At 41.8% G+C, this 14,555-nt stretch overlaps 1 protein-coding gene and 1 pseudogene across 2 annotated transcripts; both read right to left on the bottom strand.

The window, feature by feature from the left end:
* Positions 1–499: 499 nt before the first annotated feature.
* dhrs1 (dehydrogenase/reductase (SDR family) member 1) lies at positions 500–14,109 on the bottom strand. Of its 2 annotated transcripts, XM_014191267.3 has the most exons (13): positions 13,932–14,109; positions 13,238–13,313; positions 12,942–13,083; positions 11,041–11,082; positions 10,664–10,726; positions 8,390–8,536; positions 8,030–8,173; positions 7,781–7,860; positions 7,448–7,580; positions 7,077–7,220; positions 5,887–5,956; positions 1,887–1,967; positions 500–1,275 (listed from the first exon to the last, which is right to left on the bottom strand). In XM_014191267.3, the coding sequence occupies exons 6-13, from the start codon at positions 8,531–8,533 to the stop codon at positions 1,139–1,141; spliced, it is 933 nt and encodes a 310-aa protein (XP_014046742.1). In that variant the 5' UTR covers positions 8,534–8,536; positions 10,664–10,726; positions 11,041–11,082; positions 12,942–13,083; positions 13,238–13,313; positions 13,932–14,109; the 3' UTR covers positions 500–1,138. The 2 variants fall into 2 exon arrangements, with proteins under 2 accessions (XP_014046742.1, NP_001134326.1); NM_001140854.1 differs by lacking the exons at positions 10,664–10,726; positions 11,041–11,082; positions 12,942–13,083; positions 13,238–13,313; positions 13,932–14,109 and adding an exon at positions 8,970–9,026 and having other exon boundaries at positions 929–1,275.
* LOC145877569 (uncharacterized) lies at positions 11,093–12,932 on the bottom strand (annotated as a pseudogene).
* Positions 14,110–14,555: the final 446 nt, after the last annotated feature.

The raw sequence follows: 14,555 nt of genomic DNA, 5'->3' as shown, positions 1-14,555 counted from the left end.
CTTTTTTGTAATATCCAATTGGTAGTTAGTCTTGTCCCATCGCTGCAACTCCCCTACGGACTTGGGAGAGGCGAAAGTCAAGAGCCTTGCGTCCTCCAAAACACAACCCTACCAAGCCTCACTCGTTCTTGACACACCGCTCGCTTAACCCGGAAGCCAGCTGCACCAATGTGTCGGGGGAAACACCGTCCAGCTGGCAACCGAGGTCAGCTTGCAAAGACACAAAATAAATCCCGACCAAACCCTCCCCTAACCCGGATGACACTGGGCCAATTGTGCGCCGCCTCATGGGTCTCCCGGTCACGGCCGGCTGTGACACAGCCTGACATCGAATCTGGGTCAGTACTGACGCCTCAAGCAGTGCGATGCAGTGCCTTAGACCGCTGCACCACTTGTGAGGCCGGAGAAACGGTTTCTAATGTTCGCAAATATGGCCCCAGTTTGCTAGATGAGTGAAAAGTAAAGAGCCTGCTTCACAGACATAACAAATAGTATGAAGTTGGTATAGGAATGTAGAGAATTTTATTTACATATCAGTATTACAAAATGCGCTCACATTTGCTTAAGTGTTTTTAAATGCAGAAAAACGTCACAGCTGGAATTTCTCTTCATACGATGAAATATTCAGTATAGTGTTATAGTCATAACTTCATTTTTTTTATTCAGCATACCTTCATTTTGATCACCTCAAAAATAGCATTTTGTCAAAGAAAGTTATCAGTCCTTTTGTTTTGACTGTTAAGGTGAGGACATTTCATAAAAATGGCTGGAACAGAGAGAATGGAATGGCATCAATCACATGGAAACCATGTGTTTGATGTATTGGATACCATTCCACTCATTGGTTTTGACATGTACTGTATGGGGCATTTCCCAATGTATGTATGTATGTATGTATGTATGTATGTATGTATGTATTTATGTCAGTCAGAGGCAATAGACAAGTTTAATCACATACAAGCTTATAAACTCTTGTAATATTCATAATACGGTACATTCAGTACACTGGTGCAAATCCTTCTTATGCATATGAACACAGAATTATAAATGATTTAGTATTATATGTATAGGAATACCATATAAATGTACATTACTGACACTGCAGTAATCTGTGTGTCACAGAGGAGTTTGGGGTGGCTCAGAAACGTCCGTTGGTGAGGGTAAGAACAAACCGAGGAACCCGGAAGAATGAGGGTACCATCGAGGAGAGCCAGGAAAGATATGGGACCTGGGTCAGGAGGAATTTAAGGGAGGTGTAGTCAGTCACACTGCGGCCTGAAAGAAAGAGGGAGTAGTACGTAAAAGATTAAGACAGAGTGTGTTGTGTAGGCCTATGTACAGTTCTGTATGCAAATAGATATCTTTTTTTGGGGGGGGAATAATAATAAATGTATACACACTACAATAGCTAGGTTTCCATCCAATTGGCGACAGATTTATGTGAATATTGTAAAATATATGCACATTTTCCCACTAGAGGTGTTGCCATCAAACTGACTTGTTGCAGATAAAAGGCTGTGCATGATGACAGAGTGCACATAAGTTCCAATGCACTGAATAAAAGACAAGTTAAATGGGTTTCCATTGCATTTTCAACTCTACCGATGGTTTGTCACAAAAACTGTTGCAATAAATAGCAAACTTGCACAATCTGGTTTTGGCACATGCTCTCTAGACAAGAGTTTGCTGATTAAGTGGACAGGGGGTTATATGATGGCATATGGCTTAAGAGCAATATCATTTTATATGATAATTGGCAGCCAAGCACCACCGATCATCATGTCACCTGCATTCAAATAATAGCCTACCCTCGATATTTAGCCTATTGGAAATGTGCATGATCACCGTTCACTTTACTAAAATTAGTGATGGGAGTGATATTTTACCGTCAACATCTTGTATTCCGTATCGTCTAGACAGGTCACAGGTCATCAACACTTTTCCTGACAGCGACATCAGGTTTTTATCTTCAAATCATAAAAAGAATGCAAAACACAAATAAAACTTTGGAATGACAAATCTGCAAATCGAAACAGTAAAGGTGAAAGCCCAGATCTAAAACAATGTAATCTTCAAAGGATAGTCAGTCAAAAAAAGTGATTTTCCTGTGTTTATGTGTTTATATATACAGTTGAAGTCGGAAGTTTACATACACCTTAGCCAAATACATTTAATCCTAGTAAAAATGCCCCGTCTTAGGTCAGTCAGGATCACCACTTTATTTTAAGAATGTGAAATGTTAGAATAATAGTAGAGAGAATGATTTATTTCAGCTTTCTTTCATCACATTCCCAGTGGGTCAGAAGTTTACATACACTCAATTAGTATTTGGTAGCATTGCCTTAAACAATTTAAACTTGGGGTCAAATGTTTCAGGTAGCCTTCCACAAGCTTCCCACAATAAGTTGGGTGAATTTTGGCCCATTCCTCCTGACAGAGCTGGTGTAACTGAGTCAGGTTTGTAGGCCTCCTTGCTCACACACGCTTTTTCAGTTCTGCCCACAAATGTTCTATGGGATTGAGGTCAGGGCTTTGTGATGGCCACTCCAATAACTTGACTTTGTTGCCCTTAAGCCATTTCGCCACAACTTTGGAAGTATGCTTGGGGTCATTGTCCATTTGGAAGACTCATTTGTGACCAAGCTTTAACTTCCTGACTGATGTCTTGAGATGTTGCTTCAATATATCCACATAATTTTCCTTTCTCATGATGCCATCGATTTTGTGAAGCGCACCAGTCCCTCCTGCAGCAAAGCACCCCCACAACATGATGCTGCCACCCCCGTGGTTCACGGTTGGGATGGTGTTCTTCGGCTTGCAAGCCTCCCCCTTTTTCCTCCAAACATAACGATGGTCATTATGTCCAAACAGTTCTATTTTTCTTTCATCAGACCAGAGGACATTTCTCCAAAAAGTACAATCTTTGTCCCCATGTGCAGTTGCAAACCATAGTCTGGCTTTTTTATGGCGGTTTTGGAGCAGTGGCTTCGTCCTTGCTGAGCGGCCTTTCAGGTTATGTCAATATAGGACTCGTTTTACTGTGGATATACAGTGCCTTGCGAAAGTATTCGGCCCCCTTGAACTTTGACCTATTGCCACATTTCAGGCTTCAAACAAAGATATAAAACTGTAATTTTTGTGAAGAATCAACAACAAGTGGGACACAATTATGAAGTGGAACGAAATTTATTGGATATTTCAAACTTTTTTAACAAATAAAAAAAACTGAAAAATTGGCCGTGCAAAATTATTCAGCCCCTTTACTTTCAGTGCAGCAAACTCTCTCCAGAAGTTCAGTGAGGATCTCTGAATGATCCAATGTTGACCTAAATGACTAATGATGATAAATAGAATCCACCTGTGTGTAATCAAGTCTCCGTATAAATGCACCTGCTCTGTGATAGTCTCAGAGGTCCGTTTAAAGCGCAGAGAGCATCATGAAGAACAAGGAACACACCAGGCAGGTCCGAGATGCTGTTGTGGAGAAGTTTAAAGCCGGATTTGGATACAAAAAGATTTCCCAAGCTTTAAACATCCCAAGGAGCACTGTGCAAGCGATAATATTGAAATGGAAGGAGTATCAGACCACTGCAAATCTACGAAGACCCGGCCGTCCCTCTAAACTTTCAGCTCATACAAGGAGAAGACTGATCAGAGATGCAGCCAAGAGGCCCATGATCACTCTGGATGAACTGCAGAGATCTACAGCTGAGGTGGGAGACTCTGTCCATAGGACAACAATCAGTTGTATACTGCACAAATCTGGCCTTTATGGAAGAGTGGCAAGAAGAAAGCCATTTCTTAAAGATATCCATAAAAAGTGTTGTTTAAAGTTTGCCACTAGCCACCTGGGAGACACACCAAACATGTGGAAGAAGGTGCTCTGGTCAGATGAAACCAAAATCAAACTTTTTGGCAACAATGCAAAACGTTATGTTTGGCATAAAAGCAACACAGCTCATCACCCTGAACACACCATCCCCACTGTCAAACATGGTGGTGGCAGCATCATGGTTTGGGCCTGATTTTCTTCAGCAGGGGCAGGGAAGATGGTTAAAATTGATGGGAAGATGGATGGAGCCAAATACAGGACCATTCTGGAAGAAAACCTGATGGAGTCTGCAAAAGACCTGAGACTGGGACAGAGATTTGTCTTCCAACAGATCCAAAACATAAAGCAAAATCTACAATGGAATGGTTCACAAATAAACATATCCAGGTGTTAGAATGGCCAAGTCAAAGTCCAGACCTGAATCCAATCGAGAATCTGTGGAAAGAACTGAAAACTGCTGTTCACAAACGCTCTCCATCCAACCTCACTGAGCTCGAGCTGTTTTGCAAGGAGGAATGGGCAAAAATTTCAGTCTCTCGATGTGCAAAACTGATAGAGATACCCCAAGCGACTTACAGCTGTAATCGCAGCAAAAGGTGGCGCTACAAAGTATTAACTTAAGGGGGCTGAATAATTTTGCACGCCCAATTTTTCAGTTTTTTATTTGTTAAAAAAGTTTGAAATATCCAATAAATTTCGTTCCACTTCATGATTGTGTCCCACTTGTTGTTGATTCTTCACAAAAAATTACAGTTTTATATCTTTATGTTTGAAGCCTGAAATGTGGCAAAAGGTCGAAAAGTTCAAGGGGGCCGAATACTTTTGCAAGGCACTGTAGATACTTTTGTACCCATTTCCTCCAGCATCTTCACAAGGTCCTTTGCTGTTGTTCTGGGATTGATTTGCACTTTTCGCACCAAAGTACGTTAATCTCTAGGAGACAGAACGCATCTCCTTCCTGAGTGGTATGACGGCTGCGTGGTCCCATGTTGTTTATACTTACGTACTATTGTTTGTACAGATGAATGTGGTACCTTCAGGTGTTTGGAAATTGCTCTCAAGGATGAACCAGACTTGTGGAGGTCTACAATAATTTTTCTGAGGTCTTGGCTGATTTCTTTAGATTTTCCAATGATGTCAAGCAAAGAGGCACTGAGTTGGAAGATAGGCCTTGCAATATATCCACAGGTACACCTACAATTGACTCAAATGATGTCAATTAGCCTATCAGAAGCTTCTAAAGCCATGACATAATTTTCTGGAATTTTCCAAGCTGCTTGAAGGCACAGTTAACTTAGTGTATGTAAACTTCTGACCCAATGGAATTATGATACAGTGAATTCTAAGTGAAATAATCTGTCTGTAAACAATTGTTGGAACAATTACTTGTGTCATGCACAAAGTAGATGTCCTAACCGACTTGCCAAAACTCTAGTTTGTTAACAATAAATTTGTGGAGTGGTTGAAAAACGAGTTGTTTTCATTTAACCAAAGTGTATGTAAATTTCCGACTTCAACTGTATGCATGTATGTATCCACACTGAGTTTGCAATAATACTGTAAAATTGTGAAAATTATGGTCTCGTGTAGCTCAGTTGGTTGTGGGTTCAATTCCCATGGGGGCCCAGTATGAAAAATGAAGTATGAAAATGTATGCACTCACTACTGTAAGTCGCTCTGGATAAGCACGACTGCTAAAATGTTTACACCTTTAGTGTAAGAGCTGTATGAAAAAAAAGAAAACGCCTGAAATTTCAGCTTGTTTGGCTGAGTGGGATTTTTGGACGTCATGGTATAAGTTAATAGACCAATAACAAAGAGTTTGCCATCCTCTCTGCCAATAAAATATTTTTTTCAGGTTACACAACCCTCCCATTAGGCTCCTCTCTCAGGCCACTCCCAGACAGTCATAGCTAAATTCTTGCTTGAGAAATTGTATTTTGCTTAGAAGCTACTTTTGTTGATTTTTTTCCATTTTAATAAAAATGTGGCTTTATTATCAACTGTAGAAATATAATGGTGCATGGCCATGTACATGCTGTAGCATAATGTACCTTTCGCCAGCTCAACAATGCACTTCCCACTCAGCTCTGTGGTTTCTCCATTGGCAAAGAAGGCTCTGAACTGAGAGAAACAGGGAGTTATGTCATTTCCACAAACTCAATACAGTAAGAGAGAATAAGAACTAGTAAAGCCTATGAAAATGTATAATTTTGCAAATAATCTGGTGCACAAGCCGCACAGCCTTATTTCCAGGTTACTGAACTTGGAGAAAACTGCATCAGCCTCTCAAACCACCCATACTGAATGGCAATACTCTAATCAAGGCATAAAATGAACACCGCCATCAGCCAAATGCAGGTAGATTTAAGTATTGGCAGGTAAGAATGTCTATTTCACCAGCCATGTTGGCAGTTGGTCAATTTGCCAGGCTCTACAGTGCGAGCATGACATTTGCAAATAAAAATTGTCAAAAGTCAAGTATGAGCACATGTGCATATTGCGATTTATAGTACAAAAATGCTGCAGTACCTGTTTTCAAAGTATTTCTGCTGTTTTCTTTCATAACTGCTAGTCACACAAAGAAATATGAATCCTATATCCCCCCTCACGCAGCAACACCGCCTGGATGGAGAGCTGTGCACTCTGAGTGAAGTGCTGATATATTCCTTTTTGTAGGCGCTGCGCACAGGCATAAAAGTTGTCTAATTTACTCGAAAGTCTACAAAGTGAGACTTTGTCTTCGTGTTTCTTGGTGTACAGTTTTCCTTCCAGCCCTCGCCCTTACCCGGGCTCGAACCAGGGACCCTCTGCACACATCAACAACTGCCTCCCACAAAGCATCGTTACCCATTGCTCCAGAAAAGCAGAGCAAGGGAAACAACTACTTCAAGATCTCAGAGCAAGTGATGTCACCGATTGAAACCCTATTAGCGCGCACCCTGCTAACTAGCTAGCCATTTCACACCAGTTACACTGGCTATTGATATAGTTTTGTTCAAAAGCTCAGGTTGTTTTTCAAAGTTAGTTTGAGTCTGCTGCTTTAACTGATAGCGGAGACGCCCTAGTCAGAGCCCATCTCTCACACACACACACACACACACACACACACACACACACACAGTGGCCCCATTACCACGGTAACCTCCCGCCCTTAAAGGGTAGATTTTTTAAATCTACCTGCCACAGTGGCTGGTGGACCAAAAAGTAAATTTTAGGCGCTGACTAATGGTTTATCATCTACCTTAGGATCAACGCCTGGTGGAGCATCCTTCTCAATGATGAGTTGAGACACCAGCTCTGTCTGAACTGCTCCCGGCCACAGGCTGACAGAGGCCACTCCCCTGCTTCTCAGCTCAACTGCTGTGTCTGCAGCTAGCCTGTCACACTGGAGAGGATATGGATTAGAGTATCAGAGCTGAGATAAAAATAAAGCATAAAATGCACTTGTTGAAAGTTGAACAAACTCTAACACACAAACTTGAACTTAAAAGAGGGAGTGATATGTTCAAGATCTGTGTTACTTTGGATGACTACAGTTATTTCACACTAAAAATAGGAAATGTCATTGAGGTGAGCAGATAATTAATAATTAGGAGAGATGGCAGAACTCACCGCAGCCTTACCAACCCCATATGACACATTGAAGAGATACCTCAACCCTCCCATAGAAGAGATGACCACAATCAAGCCCCTGCCCTGTGCCACCATCATCCGTGAAGCATACACTGAGCAGAAATAGTGTCCCCTGACAGAAATAAATGCAAAGTGTCAAAGCTTACAGATAACCAAAGCACTGTTATCTACTTATCTGCTACCGACTTGTGAGTATAAGGTGGAGTTGACTGTCAGAAGCTGAAAGCGGTCTGCCCATCAGAACAAAGAGACTGAAACACTGCAATAGGGTGCAGTTCAAAGTAAGATCTTACTAAACTAATGAGAGAGTACCTAAGGCCAGTGTTGTTTATGGAATCCCATATGGTTGGATCGGTTTCCCAGAACTTCTTCCCCATGTTAGTGAAAATAGCCTGAAATAACATTAGAAATCATCATCGTCATTAGTCATAAAGACTTTTTACACTTTTTTGATAAGGTGATTGAAATTCCCTCTCCATACACTAATGTCACTTCAAACAACCAGTGTTGTTTTTACAAACCCTGTCTATTGACAGTTTTCCCTGCAACGATGTCACTGACCTGTACACCAGCATAGGCGTTGTTCACTAGGATGTCCAGTCTGCCATTCTGCTCACGTTGGATTTGATCAAATAGATATTTTAGGTCTTCATCACTTGAAGAATCACATACAACTGGCACACAGTTCCCACCCCTCTCCTTCACCTGCCATTGAGATTGGAGATTGAAAGTGGTTAATTAGTCTTCAACCAAACAACAGTGGTCAATATGTCTTCTAATTGTCTCTCTGACCCCCCCCCCCAACAACAGTATTCAGTGGAAATATCTTTCAGCCTCGTTTGTCACCTTTCTCACGAGACCTCCATTAAGCTTTTATGTGTACTAGGGACATTTAGTACACATGAAAGTATGAAAGTTCACCTGAGCAGCAGTTTCCTTCAGGGTCTTCTCCTGTCGGCCAGTGATGTAGACAGTAGCTCCTGCCTCTGACAGCTGCAGGGCAATGCCTCTTCCAATGCCACGAGAGGCACCTGTCACCAAACACACCCAGCCTGAGAGGGCCATTAGCTGATGAGGGGAAAAAGGGAAGGAATTGAAAATGGATGTTGAATTTAAGTCGTGATGTTTGAAACTGAGCCTACACTGGAGGAAAATACGATTAAATAATAGGGGGATATAGCGCCACCTTTTGACAACGTATCGTGGGTAACGACGTCATTCTGGACCTCAGTATGATACCGTATTTAGTTACACTTAATGTTACATTATGACAAGAGCATAATTTGGTAAACCAGCGGTTGAGCGAGAAAGACCAAAACACGCTTAACATATCGCCTTAACTAAGGTTTAGTTGGTTACCAAACAAGAAAAATAACACATCATACAGACTCTAAAGAGGGCTTTACTGCCCTTTACGTTAAAAAAAACGTAGCAGTATTTCACCGATAAAGAGCATTTTTCAATCACGTCCTAAAATAATCCTGTACGATTGTTGTTTTACCTCTTATCAGTTTCAAAACGTTGGCGTAAACAGTTGCTTGAGACTCCTCTTGTATCGCCAGTCGATAATGGTGGACTGTTTTGAATATGTACATGGCCAAGTATATGCACTGATATGTAAATCAGCCCATGTAACCACGCCTCAACTACCATAATGTTCATAATATGAGTAACTACATTTAATTGTACTGTACAATAAAAGTGCGTCCAACGACTGTCTTGGTGTCTTTGGACCATGATAGTTTGTTGGTGATGTGGACATCAAGGAACTTGAAACTCTCGACCCGCTCCACTACAGCCCTGTCGATGTGAAGCGGGGCTGATCAGGCCTTAGGAGAAGAGAAATGGTTGACCTGTTACACAAAAACATAAAAATAATCGTAAATGGTAAAGATGGTCCTTATGTTTTGGGGAAATTTGATCTTTGTGGGAAACTCAAATTACCTGTGAAACTATGTCAATATTTCCATATTTTCTATCTTAGGCTAACTTTGTGTTATATGTCCACACCACACACCCAGGGGAAGAGGGGTAGTGTCATAAACATAAATATTGGCACCTTGTTCTGAGAACAAATTATATCTGTCCTCATGGTCTGCCTGTTTGAATGTAAAATGCATTTTTTTATGTTGGTTGTCTCATCTGTACTTTGCACAACAGTGGTAGGCCTGATCAGCCCCGCTTCACATCGACAGGGCTGTAGTGGAGCGGGTCGAGAGTTTCAAGTTCCTTGATGTCCACATCACCAACAAACTATCATGGTCCAAACACACTAAGACAGTTGTTAAGAGGGCACGACAACACCTTTTCCCCCTCAGGAGACTGAAAAGATTTGGCATGGGTCCCCAGATCCTCAAAAAGTTCTACAACTGCACCACCGAGAGCATCCTGACCGGTTGCATCACCGCCTGGTATGGAATCTGCTCGGCATCCAACCGTAAGGCGCTACAGATGATAGTGCGTACGGTCCAGTACATCACTGGGCCTTCCCGCCATTCAGGACCTAGGCGGACTAGGTGGTGTCAGAGGAAGGCCCAAAAAATTGTCAAAGACTCCAGGCACCAAAGTCATTGACTGTTCTCTCTGCTACCGCACGGTAAGCGGTGCCGGAGCGCCAAGTCTAGGTCCAAATGACCTTAACAGCTTCTACCCCCAGGCCATAAGACTGCTGAACAATTAATCAAATAGCCACCCGGACTATTTACATTGTTTTTAACTGCTGCTACTCACTGTTTATTATCAATGCGTGGTCACTTTACCCCTACCTACATGTACAAATTACCTCGACTAACCTGTACTACCGCACATTGATTCTGTACCAAACAGGGTTCTTCTAGGGGGACAGACGAATAACCCTTTTAGGTCCTAGATAGCCCCTTTTTTTCTAAGAGTGTACTGTAAAAGTTTTGCAGAGGATAAAGTTGGATATTGAAAACATGTTTCATTACATTTCTATTTGTTTCCATAGTTACTAACTAAAGTTAATCTGCATCATATTCTTACATTTAAAATAGATCAAGCAATGGAAAAAACGAATCTACATCAATTTTTTGCACATCTGCATGCAGTAATTGTTTCATAATTCACCCACAGAAATTACATGCATAGAAATACTGGGAGTATATAAAGGCCCATTGTTGTATTTGTTTAATGATTAATAAAAGTGGTGTGATGGGGTAGATCCTCATCAAGGACCTCAGCACAGAAGGCGATCTGGAGTGTTGTGGCCCTCTCGAAGAGTCATGTGATGATTCAGATCTGAAGTGAAGAGAATCAGCGCATTACAACTTTATAAATTTGAGATTTAATAAGTAAACTATAAAAGGACATTCTTGAAGAAACTTTGTGGACTCAGCTGGCTAAAAGTATTTCCATGGTACTAGTTGAAGAATTTTGTAGCAGTTATATAGCTTAGAGATGTCTGTCATATCATTCCTGCAACAAACAGTGTTAGAAATGGATGTAATTGGCAAATCTCTTCCTCTTCTTTGCAATTGCACACGTGTGTGAGTTTGCGTGAGCGACAGAGAGAATGAGCAAGAGAGAAATGGGAGAAACTTTACATGACTCACCAAGGGAGGTGTCTGTTGAATCATTTCACAAGAGTTTTGTAACTGAAAAAAAAGGTGAGTTAAAATTGGATTTGATTTGCTTTAAGTTATTAGAAGCGGTGCTATTTCAATTGGATCTAAACTCAGCAACAACAAAAAAACGTCCTCTCACTGTCAACTGCGTTTATTTTCAGCAAACTTAACATGTGTAAATATTTGTATGAACATAAGATTCAACAACTGAGACATAAACTGAAAAAGCTCCACAGACATGTGACTAACATAAATGGAATAGTGTGTCCCTGAACAAAGGGGGGGTCAAAATCAAAAGTAACAGTCAGTATCTGGTGTGGTCACCAGCTGCATTAAGCACTGCAGTGCATCTCCTCCTCATGGACTGCACCAGATTTGTCAGTTCTTGCTGTGAGATGTTACCCCACTCTTCCACCAATGCACCTGCAAGTTCCCTGACATTTCTGGGGGGAATATCCCTAGCCCTCACCCTCCGATCCAACAGGTCCTAGACATGCTCAATGGGATTGAGATCCAGGCTCTTCGCTGGCCATGGCAGAACACTGACATTCCTGTCTTGCAGGAAATCAGCCATACTGCTCATTCTGTGCGTGATGGCAGTGTCATGCTGGAGGGTCATGTCAGGATGAGCCTGCAGGAAGGGTACCACCTGAGGGAGGAGGATATCTTCCCTGTAACGCACAGCGTTGACATTGCCTGCAATGACAACAAGATCAGTCCGATGATGCTGTGACACACTGCCCCAGAACATGACGAACCCTCCACCTCCAAATCGATCCCGCTTCAGAGTACAGGCCTCGGTGTAATGCTCATTCCTTGGATGATAAACGCGAATCCGACCATCACCCCTGGTGAGACAAAACCGCGGCTCGTCAGTGAAGAGCACTTTTTGCCAGTCCTGTCTGGTCCAGTGACGGTGGGTTGTGCCAATAGGCAACGTTGTTGCCGGTGATGTCTGGTAAGGACCTGACTTACAACAGCCCTACAAGACTTCAGTCCAGCCCCTCTCAGTCTATTGCAGACAGTCTGAGCACTGATTGAGGGACTGTGCGTTCCTGGTGTAACTCGGGCAGTTGTTGTTGCCATCCTGTACCTGTCCAGCAGGTGTGATGTTCGGATGTACCAATCCTGTGCAGGTGTTGTTACATGTGGTCTGCCACTGCGAGGACGATCAGCTGTCCATCCTGTCTCCCTGTAGCACTGTCTTAGGCGTCTTACAGTACGGATATTGCAATTTATTGTCCTGGCCACACCTGCAGTCCTCATGCCTCCTTGCAGTATGCCTAAGGCACGTTCACGCAGATGAGCAGGGACCCTGGGCATCTTTCTTTTGGTGTTTTTCAGAGTCAGTAGAAAGGCCTCTTTATTGTCCTAAGTTTTCATAACTGTGACCTTAATTGCCTACCGTCTGTAAGCTGTTAGTGTCTTAACGACCGTTCCACAGGTGCATGTTCATTAATTGTTTATGGTTCATTGAACAAGCATGGAAAACAGTGTTTAAACCCTTTACAATGAAGATCTGTGAAGTTATTTGAATTTTTAGGAATTATCTTTGAAAGACAGGGTCCTGAAAAAGGGACGTTTCTTTTCTTGCTGAGTTTACTTATACTACACTCTAATAAAAAGAATTGTTATTTGGCTGTCCCCAGAGAACCCTTTTTGGTTCCAGGTAGAACCATCTGTGGAAAAGGTTCTACATGGAACCCAAAAGGGTATAGCATGTCTCTTGGGAAATCCAGTCTCAGTGAGACCTGATGCAGAGAAAAAACGTTCATGATCATCAGCATAGCTAGTACAAGCCTACTGTAGTTCTTACAAAGCTGGTTAGTAGGAATCTATACACATTGAAGATCAGAGTATCAAACATCAACATTTTGCACACAACTTACTGTCAATGAGTATGGATTTAAGGCGGGGTGGTTCTGCTCTCTCCTTTCCCTGGGATGTGGCAGAAAAGGTCACTGGTAACTCAGTGGGTGGCCAAGCACTGCTGTAGAGGCCATACATCAGGTCATTGACATGTTTCAGGAACTGTAAAGACAGAGACAAATCATGATTAACCATTACCTAAGGTCTTCACTAAGTTAGGCTTAGCCTAGCAAGTACATTGACTATGCTGTCCCTCAGCAATTTGGCAGTCAGACAGAGGCGGAGAGAGATAGACAGCAAAGAATAGGCTATTTACATTTTTTAGTCAGCCGGCTGGATAACTTCCTTCCCTTTGTTTCCTCCTCCATCCTGTCATCCAAGCTAGAAGATTCCTGCAAAAACAGAGAATCAAGAATTGACAAAGGCAGTTGAGATGTGTCACGTTAGAATGTGTTGAGGGGAAGCAGGGACTGGCAAAATATGGTATTCTCAAATACAAAATACACAAAAATACAAAGATCTCTGATAAATGAAGAAAATCACATCCAAATTGGGTACAACTTCCAACAATTAGTCTAGCTTAATGTCTTACCCACACAAACAGTCAATCAATGTTTTGTGTATTCATGTATCATATTTCTCTCTCACACACACACACACACACGGTTGACATGATGACAATCTTTTCTGTAAGTTATTGTGATCATAATCATCATCTCTCCCCTGCTTTCTCTCACTTACAGATACACAGTTAGCATGACAATGTTTTCTAAGGTTAGTGATCATATCTCTCACACACACACACACGTATTTACTATAATTAACTAAACATAAATCAAATGTCTGCTACAACAGGTCAACATGAAAATGTAAGATGTCCATGGAGGATTACAAAGAGCTAACATTAGCCAGCTAAATTAGCAAGTACTGTAGCTAACTAACGTTACAGTAGCTAGCTAGCAAATCTTTCCTTGACGTTCTTCTCCCCAACAAACCGCCACTTAACTTACAAAAGTTAAACAAGAATGCAGGAGAACAGGGACTACCATTTAGCAGTCAAACCTTTTTTAATTATTTTGTGTACATTTCAAGAAACTGTCGTTGTTTTCCAGCTGTTGATGTGTGCCAAAAAGCTCCCCCCTGCCAGAATCCCCCCCCTTCGCGTGAACGCAAATGTCGGTTTGATCACGCTGGAGGCACTAGTAATGTCTGCAGTTTTCGGTTTGGCTATTTGTTTTAAGTGTATTAGTCTATAAATACATATCTTTGCCAAGATTCGTCATCTCTCCCATGTCTTATTCGACTAGTAGTTGTTCGGAAATGTTTATTGCTTGCCTACATTTTACTCCCTCCTCTATGTTTAATATATCACACATACATTAATTATTAATTTCGGATGCCTATCTTGACGTGAAGTTTGTTCTATAGAAAGTATTTGACTCTGACATGTGCCACAGAAAGTATTTGACTCTAGCCACAAAAGTATGGAAATTAGAAGGGGGGGGCTAGGCAAGGCCATTTCCTTGCCAGCCGAAATTCTCCCCCCATCTATCTTGGGACTGCAAAGCGTAACGATGTGCGCTGAGAGTCGTGAAGCAAGTTCAGGAATTTGTGTTTTAATAAATAAACGTAAC

This window comes from Salmo salar, chromosome 03, assembly GCF_965601325.2.
Source record: "Salmo salar chromosome 03, fSalSal1, whole genome shotgun sequence".
Taxonomy (NCBI): domain Eukaryota; kingdom Metazoa; phylum Chordata; class Actinopteri; order Salmoniformes; family Salmonidae; genus Salmo; species Salmo salar.
The sequence above is the reverse complement of the archived record's forward strand: the minus strand, read 5'-3'. Positions and strand labels throughout refer to the sequence as shown.

Excerpts from the sequence above, each read along its gene's own strand:
- dhrs1 (XM_014191267.3), bottom strand. The coding sequence starts at position 8,533 with ATGGCCCTCTCAGGCTGGGTGTGTTTGGTGACAGGTGCCTCTCGTGGC. Across the intron at positions 7,581-7,780 it reads ATAAACAACACTGGCCTTAG|GGGACACTATTTCTGCTCAG; the intron begins GTACTCTCTCAT and ends TATTTCTGTCAG. Across the intron at positions 5,957-7,076 it reads CACCAGGCGTTGATCCTAAG|TTCAGAGCCTTCTTTGCCAA; the intron begins GTAGATGATAAA and ends TGTTTCTCTCAG.